Source organism: Ambystoma mexicanum, chromosome 3p (assembly GCF_040938575.1).
Source record: "Ambystoma mexicanum isolate Mex_15411 chromosome 3p, UKY_AmexF1_1, whole genome shotgun sequence".
Taxonomy (NCBI): domain Eukaryota; kingdom Metazoa; phylum Chordata; class Amphibia; order Caudata; family Ambystomatidae; genus Ambystoma; species Ambystoma mexicanum.
The window spans coordinates 530,165,221-530,184,902 of record NC_090925.1 but is presented as its reverse complement, the minus strand read 5'-3'; the positions used below and the strand labels follow the sequence as shown (position 1 = coordinate 530,184,902).

Below are 19,682 nucleotides of genomic sequence, written 5' to 3'. Positions count from 1 at the left end.
GTCTGATCTGATAATTTGGCAGTGGTACAGATTATTAATCAAGGGACAAGCAGGAATGGCAGAGTGCTTAAACTACTCAGGGAGCTCACAAGGAGCCTTCTGCGGCTGAAAACAGAGGTCAGGGCACGGCATATCCCGGGAGTTAAAAATGTGGCCGCTGATTCTATTTCTCGTTTGCAGTGGGCAAGGTTTCGGGAAAACCATCCAGAAGCGAGCACGATGATGACACCCTTCCAAGCACCGTGGTGGGGCTTGATTGGGGAGATCTGAGCTCATTGATCAACTCTGCACTGGCACCAGACACTGTAAGAAGATACAGAGGGTGCTGGGAGCGCTTGTTAGCCTTTCAGAACAGCACTTTGCCAGAATCTCAGATGGAATTGCCCGTGCAGACCTTTGTGGAGTGGTGCTGGCAACAAGGAAGGTCCAGATCTTGGGTTGTCTACCATTTGGCTGCCATTGCACATTTTTACAAATTGGGGGGGCAGGGGCAGGGCCAATCCCACGAAGGAACATTATTTTGTCATGGAAATGAAGGGTTGGGCCAAGCAGGTAAAAACCAAGCCCTATAAGAGGCGGTCTATCGATGTGGGGAAATTGCCTGAGATGATCAGGAGCCTGGTGGGGGTATGTAGGGATGAATACGAGAAAGCATTGTTTACAGCGGCCTTTTCACTGGCATTTTTTGGGGCTCTAAGGGTAAGCGAGTTGGTGCCCATAAATAAGGAAGGTAAAGGATCAGGGTTTTTGAGGATGAGCGGTGTATCTATAAGAGGTGATCAGGTGTACATTTTTATTAGGAAATCCAAGACTGACCAGAATGGGAAGGGCAGAACTATCACACTAGGAGGCACCCGTGCCAGCCCGGTTTGTCCAGTGGGGTGGGTATCCACTTATCTGAAGTGGAGGGTCCACACGGGAAGCAGGGAGCTATTCCTAATGCATGGCAATGGGTCAGCACTGAGCCGTTTTCAGTTCAGGAGAGTGATGGACATGGCGCTGGAGAAGGCTGGGTTTTCTACGGGGGTATACGGGACTCAATCCTTTAGGATAGGGGCAGCCACCTCAGCAGCGGGCAGAGCACTAGGCACAGAGGCCATCAAGCAAATAGGAGGTTGGAAATCTGGTTGTTTCAAAAGATATTTCAGGCCCGAAAAAATGTAGTGCTAATGGCTTCCCTCCTAATCTCCTCTCTAGTGGCGACGACAAGAGGAAGGCGACGGTCTGTCTGGGTGGTGTGCCATTCATTTGTGTCAAGGGCCGGGGCAAGCTGGATGTCCAAGCAGGAGGAGTTGATCGCCGGGAAATATTGGGTGCAATGGCTTGGGGTGCCAGGTATGAAATAGTCACAACTACGGGTGCACATGCACAAACTGCTGGGTAAGCAGCGGAAGCCCGGTGGTGCACCTCGGTGGCAACGATCTGACTAGTTTAGGGAGGGGGAACTTGTTGAAGGAGAAGGAAATGATGTCTTCTTAACATAAGTTGTCAGCACAAATGGGGGAGACCGAGATCGTATGGTCCAAAATCATTCCGAGGCAGGAGTGGAGGGGTGCGGAGAGTCACGCAGCCATGGAAAATTCAAGGAGAAAGTTGAATTGGGCAATGGCTAAATTCTGCAAATTATGGGGTTTTCAGCACATCAGACATGGTTTGATCAACCTCAAATCCATGGAGTACTACCTAAGAGACAGAGTGCATTTATCAGCACAGGGAATGGAATTGTTTTTCTGGAATGTGTGCACCAAACTACTGGAACTATGAGCAAGGAAAGGGGGGGAGCCACGGTGGGCGGTAACCCACCTTTGGCGTGGCGGTATTGTGGCGACCAATGATAAGAGACAGACTCCGAATGAGCCATTGCTAAACCGGAAGGGGATTCGCTCGTTCGGACCAGCGCCTCCTGGGAGCCTAAAACAGCGGGGGTGTCTGGCGGTAGCAATGAGGGCTCAACTTCCCCCCAGCAAACGGCACTCCCCCAGCCCGGAAATACCTGCAAGGGCAGGCGGTTCTCAGACTCAAAGGTCTTGGGGGAGTTGAGCCTATGATGGACATGGAAAAAAGGGCGAAGCAGGATTGGGAGCAGTCGCCACACCTTTGGAGTATTTTCAATATCTGTTTGCTGTGGTTGTATATAAGGCACTAAATTTGTCAGTAGGACTTCACGTCTTGGCTGTGCCGTGAGCAGCTACCTTTCCCTGACTTAATTGTTGGTGGTTTCATCAGTCTATGATCACGGATAATCAGCCAAGGCACTGTTTTATGAATTGATGCTACACAAATGCTTGTCTCAAAGCTTATAAGAAAAAGGCTAATACACAACAAAAAATGATGAGTCTGATACACAGTAATACGCCATCCGCTGTCGTGAGTGGTAAAGAGCGTGGTGAACCACGTTCACTTGTCACGGGTGTGAACACAAGCCTCGTGCATGGACAGTGGCAAAACTGGCATTTCGGTGGTGATATGGAAAAAGTGTACCACCTTCGTCAGGATGATCAATCGTTTGTACACCCCCTAAAGCACAACCAAACTAAATTTGATAAATGGGTTGTGCCCACATTAATGTACAAACTAATATAGGTAAAAAATCAGATAGTGGGCATTTTGACATGCATAACCGGGCATTCGCAGCTCCTGAAAGGGTCACCCGGGAAGTGTCCCCTCTGACTAGCCCTAGTGTGCATGCAACACCAGAACAGTGACCTAAGAGAGAAATACCACGTTCATTAGATGTGGAAGTCTTAGGACAAGAACTGGTGCAAGTGGCGTGCTTAGAAAAGCAAAGTACTTTAAAGCCGTTCCCATTAGGTTATTTGTGAGATGCAGGTGAAAAGGAAAAAAGATAAAAAGGCTGCAACTAGTATTAAAAAGGTGCACACAATGGTAACTCAAGTAGGGAGCTGCTACCTACCGAAGGTATTACTTCAGTGCCAGGCATACGAGTGGGGCGGTGACGTTTTGTAAATGGTCATTCCACCATGAAGTACCTGTGAAGCTAATGAGTTTCTGTTTGATCTAAAAACGAAAATGATATGGATTGTTTAAGTATCAATGAACGTAGAGACAGTGAATGCATTAGCCGTACCCCTCAGTGAAGTAAACATACCTGCTGAAAATGCTGCCTGCTCACGGCAATGAATGCCGTCTATTTGGAATGTTCCCGCGAGTGGAGAAACGGCTTGAAATAGATCACTCCATTACAGCGGGATACTGGCGGGGAGAAACATTAAAAAAAGTAAACAGACCGTGGGGTCAGAGCATGCACGTAGGTGCGCGAGCCTTGATTCATTTAAAGAAACTACAGATAGCTACAGACCACCTACAACTGACCTGTGGCAAGAAGCCAGGGTGTGTCACGTTGCACACTGCAGACGCATGGGGGTGCAGGTTGGGTGTAAGCAAAGGTGAAAAAGAGTGACAGTGATATGTTTCAATAGAGGAAAGTTGCGCGGAACCGTGTGTGCTTCGATAATAACAAGAGGGGACAATATATTTAGATCAAAGAACAAAAAAAAAAGGTGAACGTGAGTGGTTCAGCTTAGGACAGTGATACAAGGACACAGAAACACGCGTGATGACATCAAGCAATACATATAAATGATGGGTGCAGGGAGTCCTGTGTCAGGGAGACTACTGTGGGCATGGGGGGTGCCGTGTAACTTCCAGCTCCTTCCAGTGTCTGTCAATCACAGTCCGAAAGTCTTCACCAAAACTCCGACATGTCCACCTCTGGTTCATCAGCCACCAAGACTAGACGCCTCAGTCACAAGCATGTTTACATAAATGAGTCACGGATTCAAGTTTGTCTTCCCAGTGTCCTCACGTCCCACCCTTGTACATCTGTCAGTAGTGAAACTGGAGACACACACTGAAAGTTCACGAGACTCGTCCAGTCCACGGAAACTCCCACAGCTTTGTATCCAAAACCAGGGCATTAGCTGTGCAAAGGCAGCTCCCATTTGAATCGTGCGCGTGAGATTAAAAGCAGAGGCTGGTGTCCCGGGTCACACAGAGCCTTTGGAAGTCACTCCCCACAGTGCTCTGAGCTTCCGCGGCGAGGAATCCGGCGGGAGTCAAGTGAAGAGCAAGCATGACCGGTGAGTACATGCCGGGGGCTCGCGGGAGGCGTGTTTAGCGGCCGCCTTTCCGACAGCACGTGCACGAGCATGACCCGTTCTTCTCCCCTGCGCAGCTCTGACTCGGGTGTCAATTCCCCTCTCGTGTGCGTGCCGATATGAAGGATTCTGCCATGCGCAGATAGTGCCACAGACCTTCAATGTTCAGTTATCGGAACATTCGGAATTAGCCAGCATCACCAGCGCTTCAAGGAAACGCCGCTTCTAGGAGCATTCTGAAACATCAGATTGTGTTCTGGTGACAATCCGAGTATCTCCACAACTCTTTTGCCAATACGAAGGCAACACGCATATTTGCAGCGTGGAGACTATCCCGAGGCATATTTATTTATATATTCACGTATCACCAGGTCAATATAGACATGTAACGCTGGGGTTAGCCACGTTTTAAGCATTTCCAATTGGTAGACAATGGAGCACGTGAGAGCAATTTGCTGAGGATCACACAGTTCACGCAGCGTGGAAGCCCCCTATTAATCTCATGTATTGAAGTTCTATAGTCAACAAATGAAGCATTCATACCCGTGGGAGAACCCACTAACTAACACCTGTGCAGTGTGTGGTGGAGTGGGTAAGGATTTGTGAAGGGCTGTTTCCCACGTGATTCTTACGCAGCAGTATTCTGTTTGGTGAGGGGGGTGGGAGGGTAATTTAAACGTGGGTAAAACTTACGCAATGAAACATTTGCATTCCTTTGAGACTCTTTCTGGGCACATCAAGAAACCTGTTGTGAAGAGTAATAAGTCTGTGCTGCTATAATCACTCGCCTCTTTTTCTGCGATTAAGATTCTCAGGCGACCCCAGGTGACTGGGGACACTGCCTCAGCGTGCGGTGTTCTTGTCTAAAGCAATTGCATTCTGGGAGTTTTAGTCTCCGGACACTTCAATAATAAGTGGATTAAAGGGTGAAAATAGTCAAAGCAAAGTCCAGGGCGTGAGCATAGTATCCTCGAGGACATGCAGTTACCTGGAAACCACATCTCCAGTGTGCTGATACTCTTTTCCAATCGCTTGATGCAGTGGACATAACTGTGGCTTAGCCATTGTGTACACCCCTTAGCGGGGTCCTCTCATAACTTCACCTCCCCAAACACAGTCACTCTTACCTCATTCAAAACCACTCACCCCCGTCCCCCGAGCCACACGCCCCAAACCTCCAGGATGTACCCTGGAATAAAGAGTCAAGACCAGTTTTCAAGGTGGAAGTCACAATGCCGCAACAAGCTTTATTTGCATAAAGCCAAGGAGTTATTTTACCGGTGATCCGTTTCTCCACCACACCACAGGCTTTTCTACGACGGGTGGGCTTCTTAAGGACCTCCCCCTCCCCGGCCTTCAGTGTCCCGAGGACCCTGCCGGTTAAGCCCGTCCCTCCATAAACATCCCCTCTCTACCCAAGGCCATTACTTAGTTGTGTTCATAGTTCACTTCCCCCCGCCGACACTTTTTTCGGTGCCTTTATTCACAGTACACATTCTTCTCATTACCCGCTCTCTTCTATGCTTCATTCCTGTCCCAAACATCCCGTACCTTCTTTCCATCTAAATGCTATTACCCTTGTTGCACCCGTCTGCCTTCTAATGCTAACGCTTGGTGTTCCCGACTACCCTGCCATATACTATTCCCCCCTTCTGTCCCGTAAGCAACTATTCTACTTCACTTCCCAGTTCTCGATTTCTCATCCTACCCATCTTCATTGATCTTTTTTGTTCCTATTACGAACTTGTCCTTCTTCCCCCAAACAGGCCCCTCCCCCCTGACTATTGCCCCTCCATCCTGACATTTCTGAGTCTTTTCCTCCCTCTATAGTTTTCAACCCTTTCCCCGCCCCTTGCCTCCTTATTCTGTTCTATGTATTCCACAAGTTGCCTGCCCCTTCCCCTCACCCCCTACCCAGGCAAGTTATTTTCCCAAGCCACTTACTCCTTTCCTTGCCTTACCCACCTTAAACCTCCCTCTCCACCGGGCACTTCCAGTCCTCACTCTTCCCTCTAGGTACTTTCCCTTCCTTATTTTCTTTTTTTATCCATTCCACCCGCTTCTTCCTTTCCCCACCTTACTGTGACACCTTCTTCTCATTCCTCACAATCCCTTTTTCTTTTTTCCGTTTTTCAAGTGGATCGACCTGTGATACCGCCACAACTCTCTGCCGGCGGCAGAGAGTTCCCCCAGATGACCGGTCGTTATTTAGACAGTATAACTTTTGTGCAATGGGACGGGAGAGTGGGATTGCCAAACATCTGTGTGAAAAGGCAGGAACACCAAAAGGGTGCACCCCCAAGGGACCAGGCGTTATATATCCCACCTCCCTCTTGGTCCCGCCTTCTCCTTCCCCCTGTTGTCGCCACTCAGTGACCTGCTCCCACCAGCCCCCAACCCTGGATCTAAACTGGCCTTTGGCAATTCCGTTGGTTGGCTGGGAGGGAGCCCCCACTACTAGCCAGACTAATTATCACTGCCTTCTTTATCAATGAATGCGAAAGAGGACGTGTCAATAATGAAGATGAAAAGAGTTGACATGTATTTGGAAAGGCTCAGGCCACTTTACATGACTCCCGAGCAATTTCTCCCTTACCTACTCTGATTGGCAAAGGATGGCCTCAAGTCACTCATCCATCAAGGTGCACTTAGCAGCCATTTCCAGACATGCAAGGAAAAGAAGTGGTACACGTTATTTAGCGACAGGCTAATCAAGCACATCCTAAAAGGCCTTTTTAGGATTTTCTCGCCATCAAAGCGAACTCTGCCGGATTGGAGCTGAAACACAGTCCTCACAGGGCTCATGAAAAAGAGCAGCTAAAATAGCTCTCTCTCAAAATACGCCCGAAATATCTACTTTCCTCAGTACTGTTAACCGTATGCATTACTCTAAAATTTCAACGGAACTGTTAAATACTTTACTACGCATGTATGTACGTACTTTAGGCTGTACTTTAAAAAGAAAACAGCACCCAGATGCCTCAGGGTTGGGTGCGCGTGCTTTACAAATGTTGACTTAAATAAATAAATACATTTGTCAGTGAGGTTGGGACTGCATTTAGCAGCTCGATGTAATCGGTGTTCAGGCTCAGCCAGGCGTTCATGCAGAGTGTCTCCACACGAAAGTGGCGTACAGGCAGGCTTGGGATCTATGGTTCCTGTGAAACCCAGAGATTGCTAAATTAGCCTTTCTCCAGACCTGAACGTGGTGCATTAGGCGACAGATTACTCCATGCCACCGGGGACACTGTGTTCCAGTCCTGGGCTTTCATGGCTGTACCCAATGCATTGTGGGAGTTGTAGTACTGAGTCACTGCAATTATAAATACAAGCACAACATTAAAACTGAGAGGAGAAATCAAACCCCACAGCCTGCAGAGACTGTGCATGGTGACATGAAGTAATCTGGTGACCTTACACACGGTAGGTCGCGGTTGGCGCTGGGACTCTTCTCCACCCAAACAGATTTATCAAGAGCCGGGCACACTGCTTAGCTATGTGGGTCTGGTTTTCCCTTTGAGCAAATAGATGAACACATACGTCAATGTTTGGATGTAGACAAGTAGCACGTGATTACATAGACAAAATGAGCACCACCTGCAAAAGAGCGAACTACCGATGCGTTACTTTGAACACATCTGTCGAAGGACGTAAACATCGGTTGAATAGCGGTGTGGCCATGGCGGACCCCTTCGCGTTCTGCGGCCAGTGCTGCTTTGTGTTCTGAGGTGAAGGGCCTACTTTGATGAGGCTACTTCTGCGACTGACCAGTGCTGGGCTTCCTCAGCTGTCCTCGTAGTTTAACTAACTAACTGAGGGAGGAGCCAGACACGGGTGCACATGCTCGTCGCTTGTTTTGATAATGTATCGATCAAAAGACGAGTCAAGAGCTTCTGGCAAATAAAGACCAATCAGTCACACTTGCTCAAAGGACTGCGAGCCACGCTGCCTTGCAGTCACTGTGTGTGAGGAGCGGGGCAGGCTAGCAGGGAACATAGTTCCACTACTTCTTTTCTTACACTTCGACCACTGCCCCTGGTCCCCCCTTCATCTCAGCCCACTGGCATGTGTAGTGACCAGCACAGCATTGGGCAGATCCAGTGACACCAGGGTCTCCACAGCACCCTCCATTAGCCACAGAGGAGAGAGGAATCACATGCCTGGAGTTCCTGGAGCCTGGGATCCACCCTCTGACTCTCCACAGATGTTCACAGGGGCTCCAGATGAGCCGTGGCCGAATGCACCATAAACACATGGCTTGCACCTGATGCGGATAGACCCGTTTCCCTTGTTTCATGTGAAGTAGTGAGGATATGCTTTTGCCTTCTCGAATCTCGGCTGCCAATCCCCAAATGAATTATTTACTGTCTGGTCTCTGGGGGAGTAACAATATTACCGCTCTTTTATACAGTGCATCATGCCACAACCATCCTGCCTCTAGGAGCTGTAATAATCGATGTTATTGTTACTCGGTCTTAGTCAGTTTAGGGATCTCAGTAAAATGAAGGACTCAGTCGCTCGTGATTTCGAACTTGTGTACTGAGGTGTGTCCCCATTTCGCAGGTGAGCGCTTAACTCGTTGAGCTACCCTCCCAGACAAAGAGGAGCCCAAACACGGAGTTCTTAAGAATAAGTGTTTTGTGTTTTGTTGAATGTGTCCTTTTTATTAATTCTTGAGCCTCTATACTTACATGTTTATTTACTGCAATGTTTTCAATTTCATTTACACTGTTGATGTTCAAACAATGTGTTGTGCAGGCGCGTTTATGTGTACACAGTTGAATAAAATAACTATTACATATTCTATTTGCTTTGAAATATGTGAGCTATTCTATACGAATGTAAACAGCAGCCAGAGTCTAATTAAGGGTTGGTCCATTATTCAAAACGCTGCTTTGACTCTGAACCCTACTGGAAACGAGGCCAATCTTCTAGCACTGTTCCCCTTGCTTGGTGGAATCGAGGCCAATCTTCTAGCACTGTTCCCCTTGCTTGGTCCAATCGAGGCCAATCTTCTAGCACGGTTCCCCTTGCTTGGTCCAATCAAGGCCAATCTTCTAGCACTGTCCCCCTTGCTTGGTCCAATCAAGGCCAATCTTCTAGCACTGTTCCCCTTGCTTGGTCCAATCGAGGCCAATCTTCTAGCACGGTTCCCCTTGCTTGGTCCAATCAAGGCCAATCCTCTAGCACTGTTCTCCTTGCTTGGTCCAGGCTATCGCCGCAATTTTAAGAAAGACTTTCTCCGCTGGTCTCATACCAAGCTCGTTGAAGGAAAAATGTATTACGCTCCCATTATTAAAAAGGCTTCACTTGACCCAGATGATCCAGCAAATTACCGTCATATTACTAATGTTAGTTTTCTTTTGATAATTCTCGACAAAATTGTGTATTCACAAATACAGCAGTTTGTCACAAATCATAATCTATTAGGGACTTATCAATCAGGCGTTCACCTTGTGCGTAGCATGGAAACATCCATGCTGGACATTCAATCAAGTATACTGCACGTTAGATGAGGGCAAGTCTGGCCTGTTGATTTTGTTAGATCTCTCAGCCACCTTTGGTGTTTTAGATCATAATGTCCTTTTGATGCGTCCTGCTTCTGACCTTAAATTTGGTCAATAAGCTTTTAATTGGATTACTTCCTTTCTGCGAGGCAGAACTGCCTCATTAGTAATGGGGCAGTCTTCATTTAAAGCCTATCTGATCGGTTGTATACAAATTGTTCGTTTTACAACTGTTCGAATGACAATTGACCTTTTCACAATTGACCGAATTGTGAAGGTCGATTGTACCATATATGTGGGGGGAAACCCCCCACCCAACGCCAAACCCCCCAAAACCCCTATATGTATATATATATATATATATATATATATATATATATATATATATATATATATATATATATATATATATATATATATATATATATACACATTCGGGCAATTGTGAAAAGGTCAACTGTGACCCTTTAAATTCGGTCAATTGTTCATTCGAACAATTGTAAACAAACAATTTGGGTAATACCATCTGATCACGCAAGGAGTTCCCCAGGGTGCATGTTTGTCCCGATCGCTATTTCATCTCTACATTAGACCACTCCATGATCTGCTACATGAAAGGGAAATCTTATTCCAAATCTATGCTGATCACACCCAGGTGTTGTGGTATCAGGTAATAATATCCCCATATATATGGTCGCCGTAAATAATATCGCCGGGAAAAGGTTGCAGCGATATTATATGGGTGACCATATATATGGGGGCAGGGGCAAAAAAAATAAAAAATAAAAAAAATAAAAAAGAAAAAAAAATGTTTGGGGGTTGCAGGGGTGTCCCCCGCATGTTCCATGCAACAATGTCGCCACAAAAAACAGCCATTTTCTGGCGATATTTTTGCATGGCGAGATTTTTGTGGCGTCATTATTACATGGAACCGGTGTTGTTCAGTTATCTGGTTACATGGCCTTATATACCTGCCTGATCAACGACATCTTCAATGTGGTTAGCGGCTGGATGAGAGAAATCTAGCTCTGTCTAAACAATAATAAAACCGTGCTTCTGCTGCTGTTGACCCAAAATATGACCAATATATTTGGATAATGCCTATGACCTTATGATATTGTGCTCCCATTCTATCCCAGTAATGAAGAAGGCAAGTCATTAGGTATTTTCCTTAAATCGGACATGAGAATGAAGGCTCATATCTCAGTGCCTGTCACTATTGCCTTCGTTTGTTCCAACAGATTAAGCCCTTTATTCGAACTCTAACACTGCCATCATTGCCAGAGCCATTATCGGAAGTAAATTAGATTAGGGAAATGCCCTGCTGTTGGTTGCACCAGAATATGGAGTTGCTAGACTCCAGATGGTGCAGAGTTCAGCTGTCAGGATTGTGGCTAATGTTGCCAGGCACTCTCATATATCATCCACATTAATTGGTTGCCGATTGCGCAGCGGATCTAATTCAAGATGCTAATCATCACCTAGAAATCACTCTATGGCGAAGCACTAATCTGTCTTATAGACCGCATACAGTGGTATTAGCCCCCTCACACTTTGGGTTCCAGATCGCAACAGCTACTAACAAATAAACTCATTAAACGTACCCGAGCAGGTGGCATATCATTTCAATTCCTTGTACTTGTTGTATGGAACACATTACCTCCATGTATTCGGTCTGGTCCCATCGTTATTCCCTTTAGGGAAAGTCTCTTTTCCTAATCCTTTGCGTAGGTAACCCCTGCTGAACTGACTCTGGTTATTGTTGTCTGCGTCCTTCGCTATGTCGTAGTGCTTTGATGCCTGCAGGCTTAAGTGCTACATAAATAAAGTGCGGAGTGAGCAGCAGAGTGAGGTTGCAGACAGCGGCAGACCGGAGTCTTTCTGCTGTTTCTCCACTTTTTTTTTTTTTTTTTTTTTCCCAGCGTACCCATCTACAAAAAGGCCTCCCACCCGCGGAGCGGCCGCGGAGTGAGCAGCAGAGTGAGGTTGCAGACAGCGGCAGACCGCGGTTTGAGCGAGGACTAAGGGACAAGCCACCGACATGGATATATACCCGTGTACAGATGAGCCTGTGAGGACTACTGCTGCAATGCACCGTCTGAACGAACAGTCAACTACAAGGGCGGAGATACCCCAACCAGGTACGGCACCCCTTACCCATCACATGTGGGGAGCGGTGGATCCCGCTGATTTCTCAGTTCTTCCAGCTGCTCGTCCGATTTCTCCGCCTCTCATGCCGGAAAAGTCACCCCTCCATGAAACCCGTCTTCCCGTTACCCTACCTACTTCCCTTACCCCTTCCCCGCCTTTCCCTCTCCTTACCTGTTCGACTTTGGAGGCGGAGACTGTAACAAATCAACGGGTACTCAGGCCTTTGAAGGAGTCTGGTCCGGGAAGAGGACCCCTTCGGAAGCGTGGAGAGAAGAGCATTGCTCTCAAGCGGGTGCCGAAGCGCACTATCTCGTCTGGTCAAGCAGAGCCTTCTGAGACACCTAAACTCAAGACCGCGAGACTCCTGCTGGACACTTCCTGCAACGAAGTGTCCTGCCGCATACTGGAAACGGACCAAGGCAGGCCTTCGTTCTTGATGGACTTGAGAGACAACTCGCTAGCAGAGACTCAGCGGGGAAGAACTATCGTACCGCCGACGCCGCCCCCCGGAGATGAACGTGTGTGCCAAGAGGGGGAGGTGAACCAGATTACCAGAAATCGCACAGCTTGTGAGCCATTGCCTACTGCTGAAACGAATCGCAACAGCCCCAAGAGAGAAAAAGACCAACCTGAGGCACTTGCGGGACAACGCCCAAGGACGATAGCGACCACCGACGACGAGTCTTCAAAACATCTAATTATCAAGGACAGCGACCAAGACGCCACGCCCAAGCTGTCGGAGCCTGCAACGAGAATCCTATGTGCTGCGCAAATTCATACTGCATCAGCACTAGATAATCAACAGCGCCAGGCAAAGGAACCCTGGCTGATGACATCCGGGGCTAATGATAAATCTGGAGAAGCACACAACTGCAAAATTGCCCATCGAAATCCGGCGGTTTTTGATCACTCAGAGGATGGAACTACTGAGGATATCGAAACCGCTGCGGAACCGGGCACTGCAACTAAGACCCTGGTAAAACCGACCGTCGCATACTTTCAAATGAAAACTCAATCGAAAAAGAAACAAGAAAAAACGGGAACGGACAACGAGAGGCTGGACATTTCATCCTTAACGACGATCTGCAAACCGCACCGCTACAATCACAACAAAGCGAGAAGCAGAATGGCCCCAAGACCGAAAGCTCCATCAAAAAAGAAACTAGGGCCAAAAACCGGTCCCATCAAAGGCGGCATAGTGGCAGCCATGAATGACTTTTTTAGATTGAAATTGGAGGCAAATCTAAATCAAGGTCACGAGCTGTCCGACAATGAAATTCTTGAGAGTCTAGGCGAAGCAGAAACAAATATATTAAGATCTGAGTGCCTTATAACAGAGACCACTGCGAGTCCAGACTTAATGACCAGTCTATCAGATAAAGCACAAGGAGGGTCCTCTACCCCCCTAAGATGGCATTATTCTAACAATCATAAGAAGAGGTTTGACTTTGGTGAGTCAATGGGAAAGACCACTGAAATATGTTCCCAAGCTCTACCGGAGGCTGAACTAAGGACAGAAAAGGAGAGAACTGAAGAAGAGATCTTGACCCTAGAGCCGAATACATACCTACATGAAACTACAATCATAGAAGGTAGCTCTACCAAAGAACCACGAGATATGGATACGAAAAGTGTTAACAACAAGAGTCCACAAGCCGACGAGAAGCTAGTGATAGACGTCGGAGCAGTGTTGCTTCCAGCCGAACAAGGCCTAATTGTTTCCCCAAAGGAACATGAGATCAACAGGGAAAAAACAAACCTACTGCATCGAGCACGATCTGTGACGCGGTATTCTGAGGAAACTCAACGGTCTCCTTCACTAAACCTCGTGCAGCAAAATATGGACCAATCAACATTAATGTCGTCAGTGACGATAGCAATGGCACCATTCACAAAGATGTACGAGACTATTAACGACACGCTTCGGGACCAGATGTATATGCTCTCAGCAATGCAATCTAAATTGCAATATTTGGAAGGTTACATAATGGGGACCCAAAACCCTGAAATGGAAAAAATCACGCAAAAAAAAGGACAGGCTCCATCCTGCAGCTGCGCTATAGCCTATGGATTCCATCCTCCAGCTGAGGAGCCAGAGAACAAACAATCACAAAATCCCATTACGGATCAGATAGCCCCCGCTATCAGACAGGACGAAACGGTTGAGCCACTGGCCCACGATGACAGAACCACCTACATCTCCAACATCGAACAAGGCGAAGAGCCACTGGACGATATTATTGCTATCCTGGACGAAGGAGAGAACTATATGGTGACGGAAAACGAAGCAGGCACGTCGGGGGCAAATCAAGAAACAGCTAATCCCTTTTCCTACATCAAGACCGGGGGAAAATTGGGGAACCCCAGTAAAAACACCACTGTAAAGCCAAAGAACTTTACATTTGGAATATTCTCGCAACAAAAATCAATTGTCAACCAAACTTCGAAGAAGGATGTGAACAGACCAACCACTTCTTTGGTCTCTCAAATACCTCCGAAGCAGTCAAAGGTTGACGTTAGGAAAAATGGTCTTGCAAAGAGAGCAGTGAAGAAAACAGTTACTCGAACTACTGAGGAGAGTGAAAAGCGACCCAACCGTGCAAAGGAAAAAGAACCAGTCCTCATGGTTCTGGAGCAATTAGACGGGAGTATTGCTACTGGGGATGAGACAGGATCCGAAATTCATCCAACAAAATCGTCAAAGAGAAAGATCCACAGAGCGATCATGGACTCTCCCAAAAACGAACCGCCGCACAAGGTCTTTATGTACGAAATTCCTGATTCTCCAATAGAAGCATCAGTGAAAACTCATAGACCGCAAAAAGTAGACTATATATCCACCCGGAGCTCAAGGTCTAGCATCCAGAAAGAACAAGATCAATCGAGAGACGCAGACACGACACAAACATATGGAAGGAAAACAAAACCCGGTCTATTCCGGCTCACACTCGAGGACAGGTGGACTCAGGAGAGCGGAAAAAGGCTCGTAACTCTAGCCTTGAAAACAAAAAAAAAAAGACCTCAGATTCTTACCTCCAATATATCACCGAGGTGAACCAGAAAAAAAAAGGAGAAAGCACATTAGAACAAGACCAAGAACGGAAAAAAGCAGCAAAGCAAATCCTAACCGCCCATATGTTAAGACTGAAAAATATCAACTCAAAGCAAGAGGATATAACTATGAACAGATCAAATATTCTAAAAATTCTGACTCGAATTACAAGTTTGAAGAAGATTGGAAATAAAGACCTGTGGATAGTAGAACCAAGCACCATCGGGAGAACTGACTATTCTTATATACATCTCTACTCGGAAAATACTAAACGATACATACTGAGAGAATCCGAAAACCTACTTTCCATGGGATTTGAAGTAACGGATCCCAAACAGGCTAACATAAAAAAGGACCTATCTACGCGAACCGAAAGAGTCAAGAGAAACACAGAGGCCACCTTGCAAAAGAGCACTAGATACATCAGCAAAATGCCTCATGCACAACCTGGCCGAACGAACCGAAGTCCACTGAATTTGAGAAATGGAGCGGATAACCAGAAAGAGAGAAAAAGATCTGAGATAACTCCTCAAAAAGACACGCACCGGGAACAAAACACTCTACGAATCAAACGACCCCAACATTCCAACTGTAATAACTGGTCTCCCAACAACGATGACAGACTAAGTTCAAACGAAGTGGAATCTTGGACATGGCACAGAACCGAAGCGTCAAACCACAAAAATTACTAGCAACGATCGAGAGGAATGAAGATCCATATGTGCTTGGGAAAGCCAAAAGAACGAAAAACACAATTTCCATCGCCACATCCATTAAGATTTGGCAGTTGGAACACGAGAGGTTTTGCACACTTAACAAGAGAAACCGATGTTAATCTGGGAATTTTCGATGCACTTTGCCTCCAGGAGACTTGGCTAACCACTAAACCCCAACTAGATGGTTACGACATAGTTTTCACGTGTGCTAGAAAAGGTGAATCGGGAAGACCATCAGCTGGCCTCATTATCGCCATTAGAGCAGGATCAGGCCTGGAAATTTTCAAAATACTACAAACTCCTTATTGGATGCAAGCCGTGCTTCTTACAAGAAAATCCGTCACACTGAATCAAAAGGAAAGCTCGATTCTTTTGGTCAACGTTTATTGGAACCCTCAGGTAACAACCAACGAAGACCTCCTCAACGAACTTCAAAACGCTTTTGAGGAAGCACAGAAGATATGGGATGATCACAGTACCATTATAGGCGGGGATTTCAATGCCATATGTGAAGGAATTGGCAACCGCTCTACATCGCTAAACCTAAAGTCTCCCGTGCGGGAGAGAGGTATTTTTCTGGACAAGATCATGGCCGAACGAGACATGCACAATCTTCACTGGCAGCGAAACAAAGCAAATCTGGCAATTCCTTCATGGCAACGAGACGATCAAAAAGGAACAATAGACCATATATTCGTCTCGAGAGACATCTTGCCAGAGATTTGCTCCTTTACAATCAGGCCAACAACTTTCAGTGACCACAATCTCTTGGTGATAGAAGTTTGGGCCACCAAATCCCAAACGATTCTGAACAATCTGCCACTGGAGATAACAGAAAAAGGTAAGCGAGTCAAAATATCTGCAAAGGGCATACGGGAACTGGAAGCCCAATTCGCTGGCTCTCAAATTACAGGATCAACAGCGTCTAAAAGAAAAGAGTTGGACCTGGACTACACACCCCTGCTAACCAGATTTTTAATGGAACCAGCTAAAGCATCGGTGGAGAAGAAAGACCAATCTTATCCCCATGCTTACAACAAAGATCTGGTAATGAAAAGGAAGGAACTTAGAAGACTCAAAAGATTAGCACAAAGAACTCCATCCTCAGAGAACAACGAAAAGTGGCTAAAATCGGCCCGGCACTACAGAAGCTGGCTTCACAACCATCGCTACCAGCTATACCTGAACGATTCTCAGCAAATGCTGTCAACCATCTGTGGCAAGAAGCCTAAAGAGTTCTGGAACTTGATCAAAGGAACACAAAAGAATACCAACGAGAGCATCCAGAACAACGTGGGCGAGGCACGCTGGATCGATCATTTTTCAAAATTATTTGCTCCCATTAGTGAAGTGAATGTAACTGAAACTCCGACGAGCGACCGCCACAAAAAGACAAGCCCATGGTCTATCCCTGACGATAAAGAGTCTATCCTAGACAAATTAAAAAAATTAAATAACTCGAGGGCTCCGGGACCTGACGGGATCAGCAACATGGAATTAAAAAAAAATCCTGAATGCTGGGCCAACATCATGAGCGAACTCTTCTCCAACTGTAACAGTAAAAGAGCAATACCACCAACATGGCGAAAAGCCAATATTGTGCCCATCTACAAGAGAGGTGCGACAGACGATCCGAACCAATACAGGCCCATCGCCCTCTTGGACGTAATGGGGAAAGTTTTTGCGTCCTTGGCCCTAGACGCGTTCCAAGAATGGACGCGTTCGTCAAAAGCAATGGACCCATTCCAGAATGGTTTTATCAGAAACTCTGGAACTTCAACAAACATCCTACTCATGAGTGTGCTAAAGGGAAAGGCTCTTCAAAGTGGCAACCCAATCTATATCGTTTTCATCGATCTGGTACAAGCGTTTGACCAGGTAGATAGGGAACGCTTATGGGCGAAACTGGAATCTAAAGGCTGTCCGGAGTCAATTTTAAATCCAATCAAGGCTTTACATCAAGAAACATCAATTCGAGTTCGTCTAAGTGCAGACGGCCGACTCTCGGAAGAAATTGTAACAGCACGTGGAGTCAAGCAGGGTTGCCCTTTGGCTCCATCGCTGTACAACTCTTACATCGCCGATTATGAAGATTCCACTCTTACGATCAGACACTTTCCCCCGACAATGGGAGGGGAGAAGATAGACCGTCTACTGTACGCGGATGATATCATCCTGATGGATTTAACCCCTATAGGTCTTCAACGACAACTGGACAACATGGTAGCATATATGTCGAAAAACAACTTATGCCTTAACACCGCAAAGACCAAAGTGCTTACCCTGGGGAGATCCTCAAAGTGGAACTCTAAGTTTACCTGGCATTGTGATGGAAGGAAGCTGGAAAGAGTGGAAGCCTTTAAATACCTTGGGATTGTAATCAGTAACGATAAAGAGGAAAAACCCGCGCTTGAAACACTCTGGACAAAGTTAAAAAATCTCACAGCCCAAGCTAAGGCCGTGGACAAGAAACACGGCCGTTTTTCGATTGTACCCATCGTGAGATTTTACAAAGCCAAGGTTGTTCCTACCCTAGTTTATGGGATGGACGCAATGCTGCTAGCTCCGAACACCATCTGGGAGAAACTGGAAGCTTTTTTCTGGCGAAAGGTCCTCGGTCTAGCCCAATCCACTCCAATTGCACTAATAAGACGAGAGCTATGCATTTCCTCACTGTTGGCAATAAAACTGAGAGCCACCTTGATGTTATACCGCAAGGTAATAAACAATCCAGAAGTCAAAGTATTAGACCTCATACGGAAAGAACTTAACGAGGGAAACAATCGGGCGCTTGTAAGCTGGGATCAATCCAACCGGAAAATGTTGGAAGAACTGGATCTTTCTGTTGAGACACTCATACACAATCCAAATCGAGTGTCGCAAAAACTTTTAGAAGCAGATTGGATCCATACCCAAGAAATGGCCTGGTCGTATTCCATCACAGCAAAATTACCAACTGCTCCAATGAAGCTAAACGACATGCGTGGCTACCTACTGAGGTTTCCAGATAAGAACTTAAGTCGTCTGTTCCTAAGATTCAAGCTGAACCAAATAAAAACCAACGAAATTTTGGCACTACGCAAGCAAGTACCATCAAGTTCCTGCCGCTTCTGCCAATCGATAAATGCCATCGAAAGCACAAAACACCTGCTAATGGAATGTACTGGGCTCAAAACGAAAAGAGATAAATACCTTGCAGTCCCATTGAAAAATTACCTCACCCTCGACGAAGAAAACCTCTGGATACTCCTGACGAACGGGAACAACATTAGATGCGTTATAGGAGTAACACTCTTCCTTAAATCCTTGACGCTCGAGTAGGAGGATTTCCCTTAAGGCTAAGCCTACTAAATAAAGACACTTCTAAAAAGAATCTGGACATTTGATATATGAAGACTATTCATCCTATATTTTTGTAAAAATTGTGATACAATTAAAAACAAAATAAAAAAAAATAAATAAATAAATAAATAAATAAATAATTATTGGAGTCCGCTTTCTGAAATAAGTGTGTGGCTCCTAGATTTACTAAGAAAAAGAGAATGGGAAATCGCTAAGGTGATGTAATCAGCCTCGAGCAGACTATTGGACCCACGTTTAGTAAACATTCTTGGACGGATTAGAGACATCTTCAACAACACCCGAGATGTCCGCTTGGCACGCCTAGTGGTTATCCTAACTCATAAAATGATATAAGTTAAATGAACTTCAATCTAAGAAATTGCCAAGCATTATTCTCAAGCGTATGCCATGGATTCTTCATATCAGTTCACCCAAGAACTGCGCTGGTTAAAATGATCATTCTATCCAGAAAATACCTGATTGCTCTGGTATGTTAGGTGTCGGCCCTGTTCCAAATATTCGAAAGTGGCCAATAGCTGGTCCCTGAATATGTAACATTCCCTTTAGGCCTCAGAAGAAGTTAGTTGGCGTGGATTGTTGACTCTATTTTAAGGATAATAGATGATGCCAAAAGAGTACCATTATTCCCATAACTGACCCATTTAATAAAAAAGAAATATGGTCATAGCATTGTGGCCAGGGCTGTTCTTTAAGAAACCCAGGCATACGTGACTACAAAAAAGAAAAGTTCACAGATTTTGGAGGGGCCCAAGATTAACAACAAAGTGGATACATG

The 19,682-nt window shown here is 46.0% G+C and overlaps 1 protein-coding gene across 2 annotated transcripts in view; it reads left to right on the top strand.

The window, feature by feature from the left end:
- Positions 1-19,682, top strand: part of LOC138580590 (protein-glutamine gamma-glutamyltransferase E-like) — a 551,664-nt gene that overhangs the window by 193,131 nt on the left and 338,851 nt on the right. Inside the window, exon 1 of one of the 2 annotated variants that reach the window (XM_069651251.1) lies at positions 3,853-4,100. The exons of the other annotated variant lie outside the window; for it this stretch is intronic. Within the exon in view, the coding sequence (XP_069507352.1) occupies positions 4,094-4,100 (7 nt within the window). The 5' untranslated portion in view covers positions 3,853-4,093. Of the gene's footprint in view, positions 1-3,852; positions 4,101-19,682 lie in introns of those variants that run through there. 2 annotated transcript variants of the gene reach the window in all.